Source organism: Colobus angolensis, unplaced genomic scaffold (genome assembly GCF_000951035.1).
Source record: "Colobus angolensis palliatus isolate OR3802 unplaced genomic scaffold, Cang.pa_1.0 Scaffold110, whole genome shotgun sequence".
Classification (NCBI taxonomy): domain Eukaryota; kingdom Metazoa; phylum Chordata; class Mammalia; order Primates; family Cercopithecidae; genus Colobus; species Colobus angolensis.
Window position 1 is genome coordinate 392,019 of NW_012112031.1, and position 13,481 is coordinate 405,499.

The following is a 13,481-nucleotide window of genomic DNA, read 5'->3' on the forward strand; positions in this document are numbered from 1 at the left end:
GAGTGAGACTCCGTCTCAAAAAAAAAAAAAAAAAGCCAAGGTCATGAAAGACAAAGACAGACTCAATTAGTCTTCCGGGTTGAAGGAGACCAAAGAGACATGATAACTAAATGCAACCGGTGATCCTAGAGCTATTCAAACAGTCAAACAAACAAACAAGCAAGACTGGGACAACTGCTGAAATGTGAGGAGGAGACCATGGATGAGGCAGTAATGCTGTGTCAACGTGAATGCCCTGATGTGGATAGTTGTACTGTGGTTATGTAGAAACCTTGTTTCTAAGAAATATATATTGAAGTATTAAGGAGTAGTGGGGCATCTTGTCTGCAACTTGAGAATTCAAAGGTTCGGGAAAAAAGTACAGGTTGGGCACAGTGGTTCACGTCTGTAATCCCAACACTTTCGGAGGCTGAGGCTGGCCGATGGCTTGAGCCCAGGAGTTTGAGACCAGCCCGAGCAACATGGTAAGACCCTGTCTCTACAAAAAAAAAAGAAAAAAAACCCCACAAAATGTAGCCTGATGTGGTGGTGTGTGCCTGTAGTCTCAGTTACTCTACAGGCTGAAGTAGGAGGATCACCTGAGCCCAGGAGGTGGAGGCTGCAGTGAGCTGAGCTCATGTCATTGTACTCCACCCTGGGTGACACAGTGAGACCCTGTCTCAAAGAAGAGAGAGGGGGGAGGGGAGGGGAGGGGATGGGAGGGGAGGGAGAAGAGAAAGGGAAAGAGAAAAAGAAAAAAAGAAAGAGAGAAAGAGAAAGAAAGAAAGAGAGAGAAAGAAAAAGAGAAGAGAAGAAAGAAAAGGAAAAAGCATGCACAGTGTCTGTGCATTATGTTGGGGGAGGAGACAACTATTAATGAGGAATCTGGATGAAGGCTATACAAGGGCTCTATGTATAATTCTTATAATTCTTCTGTAAGCTTGAAATGAGTTCAAAATAAACAACAATGGTAATTAGTTTACAGACAGATGCTAGGCTCTAGAAAAGCACGGGTTCTATTCTAACAAAAGTTGTTAGAGGGAGCTCAGGAGAATGGGCAGATATAGAGTCACCAGTAACTTCCCTGATGGAGAGTGTCACAGAACGGGGTGAAGAAAGTGCCTATGTAGAAACCTCTTTTGCAAGAGTCAGCCAGAGGAAATCACTATACCCCAAGAGTAGAAGACAGACGAACCTCCTCTTTGAACATAAATAAAAATTGAGAAAACCATTTACAGCATGTAGGGACGGCTTAGCCCAACCTGCTAGTGGCCATCCCCACTTCCAGCCTCCTCCCCGAGTACTGGCTCTACAGTCCTCCTACTGCTACTTGGCTTTTGGCTGGGGCAGCTGCTGCTGGAACTTTCCCTGGGCAGGTGGGAGGCTGGGGAGATGAGAGGGTGGACCCCATGCCAGGCTCAAGAGAAATCTGGTCACACTGACAAGGCCACCCACCCACATGGGAGTCCTGAAAAAGATGAGAGGGATGGCAGGGCAGGCACAGTTCCTGAGCACCATTTACTGTGTGTGTGCTGAAGGTGAAAATGCTACCTCTTCTCCTCCTCGCCACAAAGTCCGTGAGGTCGGCCTTACGACCCTCACGGTGTAGAGGGGCTAGGAGCATGCTCAAGGTCCCAGTCTAACAAGCGCGAAGCCTCACATCCAGGTCTGTCTGGAATCAGGCCCACGCTCTTTCCACCACACTGTGCTGCGTCTGTCATCTGGGAAGTTATGAATGGTCTCGGACTTTCTGAGTCAGAGCTACAGCAAAAGTAGTAATGTGCACAAAACCAGTCCCTGCCTGAGTTCCTTCTCCAGCCTCAGGGTTCTTTGACTGAAGGGAAGAAGCAGTTCCTAGAACTCCTTGAAATTACACTCAACATAGTGTGTGCATGAAACGGATATTTTTGACAAGAGGGTCTATGGTTTCCATTGGGTTCTTAAAAGGATCTATGACTTTAAAATGGTTAATAACGAGTGTGTTAGGCATTATTTTGTCTGATTATCTCTTCCGACAGATGAGGAAATAGAGTTCTTTAAACTCTGTTTTCTACTTCGAGTTATGGTGTTTATTCTGGAGCAACAGCAGCACGGCCTGCGCCGTTTCCGCTCCTTCCTGAGGGCTGCGGAAACTTCCGAGTGAGGCCAAACAGCGGGGTAAGTGGCCAGCACCTCATTTTTCACAGGAAAATGGAGAGTCCCTGAGGAAGGCAGGCCTGGTTCCTTGCCCAAAGTATCGTGAACAATGAGTATACTTTGCATCAATCAAGGCCATGTGAAAACAGTGGATGCCAGAATTACATAACTCAGAAAAATGACCCTTTAGACCAGGTAGGTTTTGGGAAAGGATGTGGCTACCTCAGACACGTGCTTTAAACCCTGGGCCTTGGCTGGGCGCGGTGGCTCGTGCCTGGAATCCCAGCACTTTGGGAGGTAGAGGTGGCAGATCTCTTAAGCCCAGGAGTTCAAGACCAGCCTGGGCAACATGGCAAAACTGCATCTCTATAAAAACAAAAATTAGCCAGGTGTGGTGGTGTGTGCCTGCAGTCTCAGCTACTTGTGAGGCTGAGGAGGAAGGATTGCTGAAACCCAGGAGGCTGAGGCTACAGTGAGTCCTGATCATGCCTCTGTATCCCATCCTAGGTGACAGTGAGACCCCATCTCAAAAATTAATAAATAAAAATAAAACCTGGACCCAGTAACTTTTAAGCCTTTTAAAACTAAAAATGTGGGTTAAGAGAAGATGGGGCTTTGGCTGAAAACAGTCATCCAGGGGGTTGCTCAAAAACCTGTGACTCTAATAGGCAAATAACCAATCCTTTTTCCCACCCCTCAGGGGTGTCTTAGTAACTTCCTGGAGGCAAATTGAATGCAGAAGACAGGGTGCTCTCAGGGACAAAGCGGCGGAAGTCCCCACTGCCCCTCTGTGTGCCTGCTGGACACGAGCCCACTGGGCGGAGAGCAAGGGCACCACTGGGCCTTTGCAAGGCAAATGACGGCAAGGCAACTTTTTTGTGGGGGGCTGGTGGGGAGACTTCCGTTTGATGATGGGTAAGTTCACTTTCTGAGATTTTAACATGAAGTACTTTGTAATCGCGCATGAAAAGTATAGAAGCAGTCCATAAAATCAAGTAGGTGAATAATATTGTTCCATGTGGCATTTCTAATTGAAACATTCTCTTCATCTTACGGTTTAACATGTTTGAAACTAAGAATGTGCTCACCCATGATAGAAGCATTAAAAGTGGGGGAGGGAGGGGTGGACTGCAATCAGACCAAAATGCGTAAATGCAATCCCAAAGGCCCTCCCTAAAAACCTATACATTCCCAGAGAACTTCCCCCAGAATCTCAATGCATTCCCACAGAATGTCCCTCAGAACCTAACACGTTGCCAGAGAACCTCCCTCAGAACCTAATGCATTCCCAGAGAACTTCCCTCAGAATCTAATGTGTTCCAAGGAATCTCCCTCAGAACCTCAATGTGTTCCCAGAGAACCTCCCTCAGAACCAAATTCCTTCCCAGAGAACCTCCCTCAGAACCTCAGTGCATTACCAGAGAATCTCCCTTAGGACCTAATGCGTTCCCAGAGAACTTCCCTCAGAACCTAATGCATTCCCAGAGAACCTCCCTCAGAACATAATGCATTCGTAGAGAATCTCTCTCAGGACCTAATGCGTTCCCAGAGATCCTGCCTTAGAACCTAATGCGTTCCCAGAGAACCTCCCTCAGAACCTAACACATTCCGAGAGAACTTCCCTCAGGACCTCAATTTGTTCCCAGAGAACTTCCCTGAGAACCTCAATGTGTTCCCAGAGAACCTCCCTCAGGACCTAACGCGTTCTCAGAGAACCTCCCTCAGGACCTAACGTGTTCTCAGAGAACCTCCCTCAGGACCTAATGCGTTCCCAGAGAACTTCCCTCAGGACCTCAATTAGTTCCCAGAGAACTTCCCTCAGGACCTCAATTAGTTCCCAGAGAACTTCCCTCAGGACCTCAATTAGTTCCCAGAGAACTTCCCTGAAAACCTCAACGCAGTTCCCAGAGAACTTCCCTCAGGACCTCAATTAGTTCCCAGAGAACTTCCCTCAGGACCTCAATTAGTTCCCAGAGAACTTCCCTGAAAACCTCAACGCATTCCCAGACAACCTCCCTCCAAACCTAACGCGTTCCCAGAGAACCTCCCTCAGAACCTAATGGGTTACCAGAGAATCTTCCTCAGAACTGAAAGGCATTACCAGAGAACTTCCCTCACGACCTAATGAGCTCCCAGAGAACCTCCCTCAGAACCGAAAGGCAACACCAGACAACCTACCTTAAGATCTAATGCGTTCCCAGAAAACCTTGCTCAGAACCTACTACGTTCCCAGAGAACTTCCCTCAGAACCTAACGCGTTCCCAGAGGTCCTCCCTCAGAATCTAATGCGTTCCAGAGAAATTCCCTCAGAACGTAATGCGTTCCCAGAGAACTTCCCTCAGGCCCTCAACGCGTTCCAGAGAACCTCCCTCGGGACCTCAGTGAGTTCTCAGAAAATCTCCCTCAGAACCTCAGTGCAATCCCAGAGAACCTCCCTTAGAACCTAAGTGTTCCCAGAGAACCTCCCTCAGAACCTCAATGCATTTCCCGAGAACCTCCCTCAGAATCTCAGTGCATTCCCAGAGAACTTCCCTCAGGACCTCAATGCGTTCCCAGAGATCCTCCCTCAGGACCTAATGCGTTCCCAGAGAACCTCCCTCAGAACCTAATGCGTTCCCAGAGAACCTCCCTCAGAATCAAATGTGTTCCCAGAGAACCTCCCTCAGGACCTAAAGCTTTCACAGAGAACCCCCATCAGAATCTCAGTGCATTATCAGAAAACCTCCCTCAGGACCTAATGTGTTCCCAGAGAACCTCCCTCAGAACCTAATGCATTCCCAGAGAACCTCCTTCAGAATGGAATGTGTTCCCAAAGAACCTCCCTCAGAACCTAACGTATTCCCAGAGATCCTCCCTCAGAATTTAATGCATTCCCAGAGAAATTCCCTCAGAACCTAATGTGTTACCAGAGAACTTCCCTTAGGACCTCACTGCGTTCCCAGAGAACCTCCCTCAGAACCTAAGTGTGTTCCCAGAGAACCTAATGCATTCACAGAGAACCGCCCTCAGAACCTCAATGCGTTCGTAGAGATTTTCAAGACCTCAACGCATTCCCAGAGAAACTCCCTCAGGACCTAATGAGTACCCAGAGAACCTCCCACAGAACCTAATGCGTTCCCAGAGAAATTCCCTCAGAACCTAATGCATTACCAGAGAACTTCCCTTAGGACCTCAATGTGTTAACAGAGAACTTCCCTTAAGACCTCAATGCATTCCCAGAGAACCTCCCTCAGAACCTAATGCATTCCCAGAGAAATTCTCTCAAAACCTAATGCTTTACCAAAGAATTTCCCTTAGGACCTCAATGCGTTCCCAGAGAACCTCCCTCAGAACCTAATGCGTTCCCAGAGACCTTCCCTCACAACCTAATGCATTCCCAGAGAACTTCCCTCAGGGACCTAATGCGTTACCAGAGAACTTCCCTCAGAACCTCAATGTGTTCCCAGAGAACCTCCCTTAGAACCCAATGTGTTCCCAGAGAACCTCCCTCAGAACCCAGTGTGTTCCCAGAGTACCTCCCTCAGAACCCAATGTGTTGCCAGAGTACCTCCCTCAGAACCTAACGCATTCCGAGATAACCTCCCTCAGAATCTCAATGCATTCTCAGAGAACTTCCCTCAGAACCTAATGAGTTCCCAGAGAACTTCTTTCAGAACCTAATGCATTCCCAGAGAACTTCCCTCCCTTAGAACCTAGCGCGTTCCCAGAGAAACTCCCTCAGGACCTAATGCGTTCCCACAGAACCTCCCTCAGAACCTCAATACGTTCCCAGAGAACGTCCTTCAGAACCTAATGTGTTCTGAGATAACCTCCCTCAGAATCTCAATGCATTCCCAGAGAACTTCCCTCAGAACCTAATGTATTCCCAGAGAACCTCCCTCAGAATCTCAATGCATTCTCAGAGAACTTCTCTCAGAACTTAATGCGTTCCCAGAGAACTTCTCTCAGGACCTAATGCGTTCCCAGAGAACCTCCCTCAGGACCTAATGTGTTGCCACACAACTTCCCTCAGAACCTAATGCATTCCCAGAGAACCTCCCTCAGAACCTAATGCGTTCCCCGAGAACTTCCCTCAGAACCTCAACACGTTCCCAGAGACCCTCTGTCAGGACCTAATGCATTCCCAGAGAACCTCCCTCAGAACCTAATGCGTTCCCAGAGAACCTCCCTCAGAATCTCAATGTGTTCCCAGAGAACTTCCCTCAGTACCTAATGCATTCCCAGATAACTTCCTTCAGTACCTAATGCATTCCCAGAGAACCTCCCTCAGAACCCAATGTGTTTCCAGAGAACTTCCCTCAGAACCTCAATGTGTGCCTGAAGAACCTCCCTCAGGACTTTCCCATAGCCGCTGTTGCTCTCCCCATGGGAGCCACCTTCTGGTCCCTTCCAAGTGCGTTCTTTAGACTATGAGGCTTCCTCTGGGAGCCCGGGCCAGTCTGTCTCCAGTCATCTTGTCTCCAGTCATCTTGTCACAAGTCATCTTGATCTTTCCAAAACCTGCCTTCCAACGTGGAAGGGCTTTCTACAGTTACTTTGGCTGTGGACAAGGACTCAGGGGTTAGGAGTCTTCCTCCTTTTCTAATGCCCCTTCACGCACACAACAGACACTGGAACACGAACAGTCTTCGGCTGTTAGTTTGGAAGTCTTTGGGATTTTTTTTAAAACAGGTTGGGAGGGAAGGAACCTGGCCGCAATGAGATGCTTTATAAAAATCTTTGGAGGCTACAAGTTTGTGAAAAGCATATACTATATTTTGTTTGCTTTCTTTTTTTTTTGAGACAAAGTCTCTGTCATCCAGCTGGGAGGCATAGTAACGGCTCATTGCAGCCTCCACCTCCTGGGCTCCAGTGATTTTCCCACCTCAGCCGTTCAAGTAGCTGGGACTACAGGTGTGCACCACCACACCTGACTAATTAAAAAAAAAATTATTTATAAAGATGAGGTTTCACCATGTTGTCCAGGCTGGTCTCAAATCCTGGGCTCGAGAACTCCTCCTACCTTGGCCTCCCAAAGTGCTGGGATTACAGGTGCAACCCACTGTACCTGGCCATATGAAAAGCATACACTCTATTATATAGATGATCCATAAAATAAAATCAGAGTCCATGAGTTCATACTGATATATAAACAAATGGGGGAGAGGAAAAATTCTTCCATATAGTAGAACTCCACTTAGTAACTGTAGAAGAAATGATGAAAATAGACAATCAACATTTGGCAAATGCCACAGAAAACAATGCTTCAGTCAGGAATCAATCATGAAGGGATGCAAAAATGAGTGGGCAAAAGTTTGATGAGAGCACGATGTTTACATAGTATCATCCCATAAGATACTTATTAATTACAAGGAGAAAAATAGTAACTTCACAGTGAAGACAGTTGGCAGGTACCACCTAAAGCAAGTAATCAAAGTATCAGCAATAATGGGACAAATCAATGTGATGTGCCTCTTGACACAATGCACTGGGGATACAATGCCACTTTTATGGTATTCTTGCCCAAAATGGATTTAATCAAGAAAAAAAACAAACAAAAACTGAGGACATTGTACAAAACACCTGGCCAGTACGCATTGAGGCTGTGAAAGACAAAGAAAACATGAGGAATGGCTGGGCGAGGTGGCTCATGCCTGTAATCTCAGCACTTTGGGAGGCTGAAGTGGGTGGATCATTTGAGCCCAGGAGTTCAAGACCAGCCTGGGCAACACAGGGAGACCGCATCTCTACCAAAAATAGAAAAATTAACCAGGCGGAGTGGCGTGCACCTGTGGTCCCAGCTACTTGGGAGACTGAGGTGAGAGGATTGCTTGAGCCCAGGAGATGGAGGATGCAGTAAGTCATAATCTTACCACTGTACTCCAGCCTAGGGGACAGCACGAGACCCTGTCTCAAAAAAGGAGAGGAGAGGAGGGGAGGGGAGGGGAGGGAAAAAGATGAGGAACTACTCAAGATTAAAGGAGACCAAGACCAAAGAGATCTGACAACGAAATGCATGATTATTGGGTCCTGGACCAGAAAAAGGGAAATTAATGGGACAGTAATACCTTCTTGATTTTGTTAACTGTGGTTGTTATGTAAGATGTTAACATTCTCTGAGGAGGGCATGTGAGAAGTTTTTGTCCTATTTTTGTAACTTTTTTGTAAGTCTAAATTATTTCAAAATAAAAGGTTGAATTATACTTGAAAACATATACATTAGAGATTAGGCTTTCTTCCAATACCCAGTGCCTGACACTGTAAAGCTTTGTGGGCTGACATATGTCAGGGCTCAATACACCCACATGGGAAGGAATCCCAACGTAGGGATCCACTGGGGACCTTATTAGGGGCAAACTCAGGCCCTGAGATTTATAGACACAATTAATGATAACATTCAAAAGATGTAAAAATATCCCTGATGGGTTTCTAGGGAGGGTCACAGGCATGCCACATCCATCTTTCAGCCCCGGAAGGAGCTGCGTGCTTCTAAGACCCAGTCATGACCAGAGGGGCAAGAAATGCAGGCAGAAAACAGCGAATGTTCCTCACTCACTTGTCTTGGGATTCGATATACACGTAGAGATGAGGCTCAAAACACTTGGAAACAATGCCATGAAATGGATTGTCTGGGGCTTTAGGCTTCTTTGGCTGTAAAAACAAAGAAAAATAAATCCTATACCTGAGTGATCTTTGCAAATGTTCAAGAACTTTTTTAAAAACATAACTTCAAAGTTCACTCCTAAGTCACAGATAAGAGAGTACTCAATGTAACCCAATATGACAGCCTCACGATTCACTCTGGCAGGTGAACAAAACACCAGCTTTATTAGCATCACTCACTTGCTCTGGCCAGTGAAAGACATACTGTCACCTGGATAACACATGTATGTTGAATCTGGAAGCTCGTCATTATCTATCTGACTGGTGTTTTCCAGAATTTAAATCCTGGCTAATAACAGTATTAATTGATACCAATTAATATGTCACCTGCTCCTCAGAATGATCCTTCATGTAGGTATCATTACTACCATTTTATACCTCAAGAAATGAGGACTCAGAGGTTCTCTCACCTGCCCCAAGACATATGTAGAAGTCTGCTTTTCTTAAACTAGAACTCTATTATACCATTATTTTCCTGCAATGGTTCCCAGAATTTTTTTAATTCCATCAGTAAGAAAATCTAAGAAAAAGAAGGATGGAAAACCAATAGAGGGTTGTTAACTTTATTTTGGTACTTTCTATTCTTACCACAAGTTCCTAAAAAAATAAATAAATAAAGGGTTTTTTTGTTTGTTTGTTTGCTTTTTAAGACAGAGTCTCCCTCTGTCAACCAGGCTAAAGTGCAGTGGCACCATCTCAGCTCACTGCAATCTGCGCCTCCTGGACTCCAGGGATTCTTGTGTCTCAGCCTCCTAAGTAGCTGGGACTATAAGGCACGCGCCACCACGCCAAGCTAATTTTTGTATTTTAAGCAGAGGTGGGGTTTGGCCAGGCTGGTCACGAACTCCTGGCCTCAAGTGATCCACCCACCTCCACCTCCCAAAGTGCTGGGCTTATAGGCATGAGGCACGGCGCCCAGCCAGAAAATCGTATTTCATACCCTCAAATTTTATAAGAATAAAATGGCCGCATATAGGCAGTACGTTCTAAGAAAGGGCAGTTGGTAACCTTACATCAGATAGATAGAGAGAGAGACACACACACAGGCAGGCAGAGAGCCTATACTGTCTTTATTTTTTTTGCTTTAGGCCACTGCAACACTAGACCAGCACTAGTTTCCAGGCTGTTACTTGGAAGCCACTGATAAAGAAGTCATATGACAGGCAAGTATTTTAAAATTACATTTGCTACTTAATTCCTTTCCAAATATCTAAAAAAAAAAAAAGATTTTCCTACATATTACTTCCTATTCCTAAAAAACATGAATTCTGTCTATTGCCAAATGTCCACAAAATGACCCTGAGCCAAACACACCTTGCTGGGGTTGATACTAGAATATAATTTGTATGTAAATTGGCACCCACAACATACTTGTTAAATTGAACTACTCATATCTTATTTTTATAAAACTCACTTAGTGAGGTATGATTGACATTTTAAAAGCCCTACATATTTAATGTATACATCTCGATGCATTTGAGGTAAAGTATACACCCATGAAGCCCTCACCACCATCAAGGCAGTAAGTGTATCCAGCACCTCCCCAAGCTTCCTCCCACCCCTGCTGTTATTATCACTTGTGGTAATAATACTTGCCGGGTGTGGGGGCTCACGCCTGTAATCCCAGCACTTTGGGAGGCTAAGGCAGCCAGATCACAAGGTCAGGAGTTCAAAACCAGCATGGCCAATATGGTGAAACCCAGTCTCTACTAAAAAAATACAAAAATTAGCTGGGCGTGGTGGCGGGCGCCTATAGTACCAGCTACTTGGGAGGCTGAGGCAAAGGAATCGCTTGAACCCGGGAGGCGGAGGTGGCAGTGAGTCGAGATTGCACCACTGCACTCCAGCCTGGCAACAGAGTGAGACTCCATCTCAAAAAAAAAAAAAAAAAGAATACTTAACATAAGATCTACCCTCTTGAACTGCTTATATATTTTAATAAATACTGGAAGAGATAAGCCCCAATGACAGGCAGAAATGATAACTACTTATTTCTGGTCTTTTTTATTATTTTTTTTTAAATAACACATTGCAATGGTTAAAAACATCTGTAAAAACTGATTTGTAAAAAATGATCACCAAAAATTAAATATCAACTTTAGATAGACCCACTCAATCTTGTACTTAACCCTCTTCCCTTTTTACCTTCCAGGAGTTCCATATCTTTCATTTTTTGGCAAGGTTTCTAGAAACTCTGGTCCTTCCTAAGAATAAATACAATCTGCACTGTTTACTCTTATCATCTGGAAACCACTGCCATAGCCAGGCCTTGGACTGAGCCCACAGTAGGGCCCCGGGGACCACACAAGCCTGGCTGAGCTTGAATCTGCCGGATCTAGAATTCCACTTGAGTGCACAGATGTCCTGGGAGTTTTTCTGCACTTCTGTTAGTTCAAGATGAAGGATCTATGATGGAGGATGGGGATTGTGAGGGGTGTCCTCACTCGCCCTGTTTTTTCCAAGTCAGTATCTATCTTTTATTATTGATTCAATAAGATGATTTAAGTGAACAGAAAAATGTGATTTAATTTGTCTAACTCTATAGGACTAGATATCACAGATTTAGATTTGGAAAACATGGCTTCTACAAACAGATATCTTTTTATTAATTAAATAATAATGATAAGCATTACAGCTGTTCTTGCCACTGAATTTTTTTCTTCTTTTGAAGAAAATATTCACATTCTGCAGGATGACTTCTGGTAATTATACATGTGAATTTACATAATACAGAATGTTACTATTTAAAAAAATCAACATGTATATTTTGCTTTTTATTTTGAACATGTATATTTTGTATTCAGCTTTACTGACTTGCTAATTTATGTGTACTTTCCCAACTGCTGACAATATTTTATCACTTTAAAACGGCTACATTATGAAATTCTTAAAAAGCCTATAGATTATATAATATTACTGTATTGATGTTAAATTTTCTGATTTTGATCTATGGTAATATAAGTGAATGTCTTTCTTCTGAAGAAATACCTACTAAAGTTCGTGTCCTTTGTAGGGACACGGATGCAGCTGGAAACCATCATTCTCAGCAAACTATCGCAAGAACAGAAAACCAAACACCGCATGTTCTCACTCATAGGTGGGAATTGAACAATAAGATCACCTGGACAGAGGAAGGCGATCATCACACACCGGGTCCTATTGTGGGGAGTGGAGGGAGGGATAGCATTAGGAGATATACCTAATGTAAATGATGAGTTAATGGAGGCAGCACACCAACATGGCACATGTATACATATGTAACAAACCTGCATGCTGTGCACATATACCCTAGAACTTAGAGTATAATAATAAAATAAATTAATTTAAAAAATACCTACTAAAATAGTTAGGGGTAAAGGACATTATGTCTACAACTTACAAATTGTTCTAAAGGTCAGGGGGGAGTGGGGGAAAAATGATAAAGTTATACAGGAAAATGTTAACAATTGCTGAATCCAGAAGAAAGATATTTAGGAGCTCCTTGCAACTTTTGTCTTAGTTTGACATTATTTAAAAAAGAAAAAAAGTAAAGGATAACAATAAAAAACTTGGAAAATGGGTACCAACGGCCTGATGGAAAATTCCATGGAAAATTCCAGAGACCACAATGGAGCCATCTTAAGAATAGCACATCGTCAACACCGCACGGGCTGGGGGGCAACACTGTGTGGGAGGCAAACGCACTCCTGCCTCGGCGAAAAAGGGGTTTGGATCAATCTCCTGGTTTGATGATGCACTCTGGTGTCCCCCTGAAGGAAGATGAGCCATGGGAAGGGATCTGGATCAATGTCCTAGCTTCAGGATGTACTCTAGCGCCCCCCCGCCAGAGGAAGCTGGAAGATGGGAAGGGGTGTGGATCAATCTCCTGGTTTCATGATGCACTCTGTGCCCCCCGGAGGAAGCTGGGAGATGGGAAGGGATCCGGATCAATTTCCTGGTTTCACGATGTACTCTAACGACCCCGCCAGAGGAAGCTGGAAGATGGGAAGGGGTGTGGATCCATTTCCTGGTTTCATGATGCACTCTGTGCCCCCCGGAGGAAGCTGGGAAGGGATCTGGATCAATTTCCTGGTTTGATGATGGACTCTAGTATGTTAGTTATCCCCTGGAGGAAGCTGGGAGATCAGTACACTGTACCTTACTGGACTAGGTTTATAATTTATGAGCCCATAATTATTTCAAAATATAAAGTTTTTTAAAAAGTGGTTCAGAAGATGTGGGCCTGCATGTGAAGAAGTTTTAGAAATATCTTTTTTTTTTTTTTTTTTTGAGACGGGGTCTAGCTCTGTCGCCCAGGCTGGAGTGCAGTGGCGCGATCTCGGCTCACTGCAAGCTCCGCCTCCCGGGTTTACGCCATTCTCCTGCCTCAGCCTCCCGAGTAGCTGGGACTACAGGCGCCCGCCATCTCGCCCGGCTGGTTTTTTTTTGTATTTTTTAGTAGAGACGGGGTTTCACCGTGTAGCTCAGGATGGTCTCGATCTCCTGACCTCGTGATCCGCCCGTCTCGACCTCCCAAAGTGCTGGGATTACAGGCTTGAGCCACCGCGCCCGGCCGTAGAAATATCTTAATCTATTTATTTTGCTTATAGTTTCCTTTTTATGTATACACAAAAGTGATATATGATTGGAGATAAACTATGTTGGAATAAGTTTGAAGAACTCATCTGGTAATTATAAAATACAGATTCTAACTGGGAAAAGAAACTGGCTATATAATTCCAACA

General features: G+C 44.7%; 1 protein-coding gene across 1 annotated transcript in view; it reads right to left on the reverse strand.

Annotated features, from left to right (window-relative positions):
• VPS53 (vacuolar protein sorting 53 homolog (S. cerevisiae)) overlaps positions 1 to 13,481 on the reverse strand; it is a 166,343-nt gene that overhangs the window by 51,822 nt on the left and 101,040 nt on the right. The window contains exon 13 of the mRNA XM_011956193.1: positions 8,651 to 8,745. Within this exon, the coding sequence (XP_011811583.1) occupies positions 8,651 to 8,745 (95 nt within the window). The remainder of the gene's footprint in view (positions 1 to 8,650; positions 8,746 to 13,481) is intronic.